The 3,915-nt window shown below is 37.9% G+C and overlaps 1 protein-coding gene across 1 annotated transcript; it reads left to right on the forward strand.

Annotated features, from left to right (window-relative positions):
- The first annotated feature begins 419 nt into the window (after window positions 1-419).
- Window positions 420-1,355, forward strand: LOC138674792 (olfactory receptor 5P81-like). The gene has a single exon (XM_069762610.1). It carries the CDS (start codon window positions 420-422, stop codon window positions 1,353-1,355), a length of 936 nt encoding a protein of 311 aa, XP_069618711.1.
- The last annotated feature ends 2,560 nt before the right edge of the window (window positions 1,356-3,915 follow it).

Below are 3,915 nucleotides of genomic sequence, written 5' to 3' on the forward strand. Positions count from 1 at the left end.
ACACATTGTGGATATTTAGCATACAAAACATGAAAGCTTTTATACCAAAATTCTCTGAAGGCAAGATAACTATCAATTCACTTAAACCTCTGGTCTCTTTTGTCTAGAACATTCACTTGAGGGTGATTATCGGGATCCAGTGGGCATTTGCTATGTTTTCCTGAGACTATAAAAGAACCGAACGTCTGGAACATTTCGCCTTTACATCAGAAGAGCCAACAATGTGAAGATGTCATTTCACAGATGAAAATATCCCACAATTCTAGTGAGCCTCCTCTAATAATGAAAACCATCACTAAGTATAATATATAACACTTGTTTTTAGTGGGCAACATTCCCAGAATTTATACCTGAAATTGAACAAATACTCTTAATTTTTAGGAGAAAATAATTCTTGGATGTTTATTGATGTATAAATGATGTGTGATGTGAATCAGACACAAGTCACTCAGATACGTCTTCTTGGATTCCAAAGTCTATCCGAATACAAACCTCTTCTATTCCTTCTGCTTACCCTGAGTTACATATGTATACTGGGAGGGAATCTTCTCATTATCCTTCTAGTGACCATCATTCCCCAACTCAAAACTCCAATGTTTTTCTTACTGAAGCATTTATCCATAGCAGATGTCTTACTGGCCACCTGCTTTATCCCCATGATGTTAGACATTATGTTTGTTGAGGAAGGAGTTTTGTCCCTTTGGGGTTGTCTGACACAGCTTTATTTCTTTTGTATATTTTGTGGTCTTCCATGTTTCCTCATTGCCATTATGTCTTATGATCGGTATTTGGCCATTTGTCATCCGTTACGATATTCCTCACTAATAAGTCTAGATCTTTGCCTTCGACTTGTTATGGGAGCCTGGTTTTTGGTCATTGTGCTCATTTCAAGTGAGTTCCTTGTTTATGTTCAGTTTAACTTCTGTGGCTTGAATTACATGGATCATTTCTTTTGTGACTTTGGTCCCTTAATGGAATTGGCCACTTCAGACATTTCCATTGTAATATTGCAAGACTTTGTTTGTAGCATCTTTGTGGTTTTTTTTCCATTTGTTTTCATCATTGTTACTTACTTTTGCATTTTCTTTACCATCCTTAACATTTCTTATGGTAGAAGAAAAGCCTTCTCCACATGTAGCTCCCACCTGACCACAGTATGTGCCTATTACGGCAGCCTAATTGTAGTCTACATTACTCCATCTGATGAAAGCTCATCCAATACTAACAAATACAGATCCCTGTTGTATATAGTAGTTACACCATTGATGAATCCTATTATCTACAGTCTGAGGAACAATGAGATTAGGAGAGCTATGCAAAAGATGAGATATATATATTTTTGTAAACAAAATTAGTTTAAATGTTCAGCTCAGTGGTAATATGTGAAGGCCTTACGCAACTATGAATCAAATCATTACCCAAATCATTGTTTTCAATCTATTAGAAGTTGTGTTGCAACTAGAGATGAGTAGATTGATTAAAAGCAAATGAAATTTGCATCAATTTTCACAGAAAATGGATAAGTCAGAATCCACTATTTTTATGATTTGATTCCTTTGAATTCAGCAAAATGGCTTCTGGCTGATCAATAGTTTAGCACTGGGAAGACGTAAAAATAATAAAATAATATGCCGTCTTCACCCATCACATGACCAGCGCTCCAATCGATTCTGCACTAGGACCGATAACACTTAGGTAATGACTATTAATGGACTTCAGGCACCTTTATTTCACATATAATACATTTGTGAATCCTATTTCCAGGCCAAATTCAATTGAATCTCCTAAATTTGAAATTTGGGAGATTTATTCATTTCTAGCTTCAACATGCAGAGACTTAATGACATGCAGTGGATCAGCAACTTTCCAAATAGTGCAACACATCTTTCTATGGCTTGAAGGGAAATTTCTGGATTTCTTCAATTTGAGTGATGCAAACATTTTTTTATTTCTATATTTGGTTTAAACTTGCTTGCCATAAACATTAGTTGCATTCTAACAATGGATAGAGGAGCACGTTGAGCTTTCTTTTGTCACATATTGTGACAACACAGCATTCATTCTTAATTATCCAGATGTGTTATGTCAGTAGACCCAGGAACATGAGCTAGAGTTCATGTGAGAAGTAATGTTGACTCTTATTGTCAATTGAATTATTGTTCAGTGGCTGCCATTTGTGGACTGGCTGTTGATTAGCTATTGTATCTGTCCTAGTATTGCAGTCCTAGTATTGTTCTACTATCTTTGCACAATATGTGAACAATGTTTGTTAATATGTTAATGACCCATTGGTTTTCTGCAAATATGAAGGACAATCTATGCATTTTGTTTGAATACTCCAGCAGTGATGGATGGCCTCCTTCCACCTTCCCCCAGCCTGTGGAGGAATGCCTGAATGAGAAGTTGTGAACTATAATATGGAGGATCTCCCTGTGTTTTGAAAGTCTGCACGTTACAGTAACCATGGCATCATGGCTCCAACTCAAAAAGTAAAGAGCTGCTTCTTTGACCATGACTGAACCCTCAAAGACATTTGGAGAATCCTGGTTGGGACAATCAGGTCACCTGGCCTCGTACATCAATGGACTGCTCTCGGTCAGCTTCCTAAGGTTGTCGTTACCACCTCTGTGCGTGTCACAGGTGGAGTAATCGGCCCTGGAAGCTCTGAATTCACAGCTGCTGTTATCCTGGTGAGTCAGCTGAAGGGTGAGACTGTAATTTGCACCATCTTGGGTAGTTGCAGCGACTGTTCTATATGTTATTGTTTGTTAGTGGTTCAATAAATTATTGCCACACTGTATTACCCTCATCTTGTGTTGTCTGAGTAGTATTATACTCACAGTAAAAAGATAGTGGGCAATCAGTGGGATGATCCCTGGTCCATGATGTCTTGAGCCAGTGGACTAGATCACCCACTGACCCCCGTATCTACTGTTCATTGTTCACAAATAATATTTTTGCATGTATTTATTCCTAGCCTGTCCTCCTGGAACTCAGCATGTTAACAGAAGATTCTCCTATGCTATGCTTTTGTAGCGCGACTGTCCTACTGGTTCGGAGCCAGCTACCTGATCATTTGTGCCAGCCTGCACCACCAGCCTTCAGCCAAATTTACGACCCTAACTTATGGGTCCCTGAGAAAATTAAATAAATGATGAAGTCTGGAGATCTGGTAAATGGAGTCCATGGTAGCCATTTTCAAGAATGCATATTTTTGTGAAAAATGAGAAATGAATTCTGTTCTGATCTTTTTGCTTATATCTACTATTAATATAATAAATATCAAGGATCCATGAAAATGTTTCAGCTTTTCTGTAATCTTGGGTTACATTCTCATCTCAGTTCCATTTCGACAATTTTGATAGATACTACAATAATTGAAAAGTCTGTGGATAAATTAAATGGCATCTGGTCTAAAGGAATATAAAACTTGAAGAAGACGCAGGGTAGTCTGGCCTCAGCTGCTAATAAGAGACATTCTAAGGACTCAAGCTTTGAATTTGGGAACAGGAAGTCGTTGTCCATCAGGAATATCAAGCTGAAAGTTCCTTCTCTCCAGCTGCTTCCAAAATGTATCTGCCTTCTTCAAAATATCAGTGTAACTAACCCAGAAGTTTTCTGACTGAAACTTCTTGAATCCTTCATTATACCAAATGTGTTTCACAAGTTCCTGCTTAAGTGATATCATGCTCTGTTTCATCCAGTTATAGATACATCTCCCAGGATACTCAGAGATAACTTGTAGTATGAGGTGCTGAGAATCCTGGATTCTCATGTGGAGAGACATTCCTTACAATATGTGGTACAATGAACAGGTAATGACCCAGAGGAGATATCCTGGATGCTGGCAAGTAATATCAAAGCCAACAACAACTTTGTTATAATGTTTCAGGACAAATCTTGTCCCAAACATAA

Source organism: Ranitomeya imitator, chromosome 4 (genome assembly GCF_032444005.1).
Source record: "Ranitomeya imitator isolate aRanImi1 chromosome 4, aRanImi1.pri, whole genome shotgun sequence".
Classification (NCBI taxonomy): Eukaryota; Metazoa; Chordata; class Amphibia; order Anura; family Dendrobatidae; genus Ranitomeya; species Ranitomeya imitator.

Excerpts from the sequence above, each read along its gene's own strand:
- LOC138674792 (XM_069762610.1), top strand. The coding sequence starts at position 420 with ATGTGTGATGTGAATCAGACACAAGTCACTCAGATACGTCTTCTTGGA.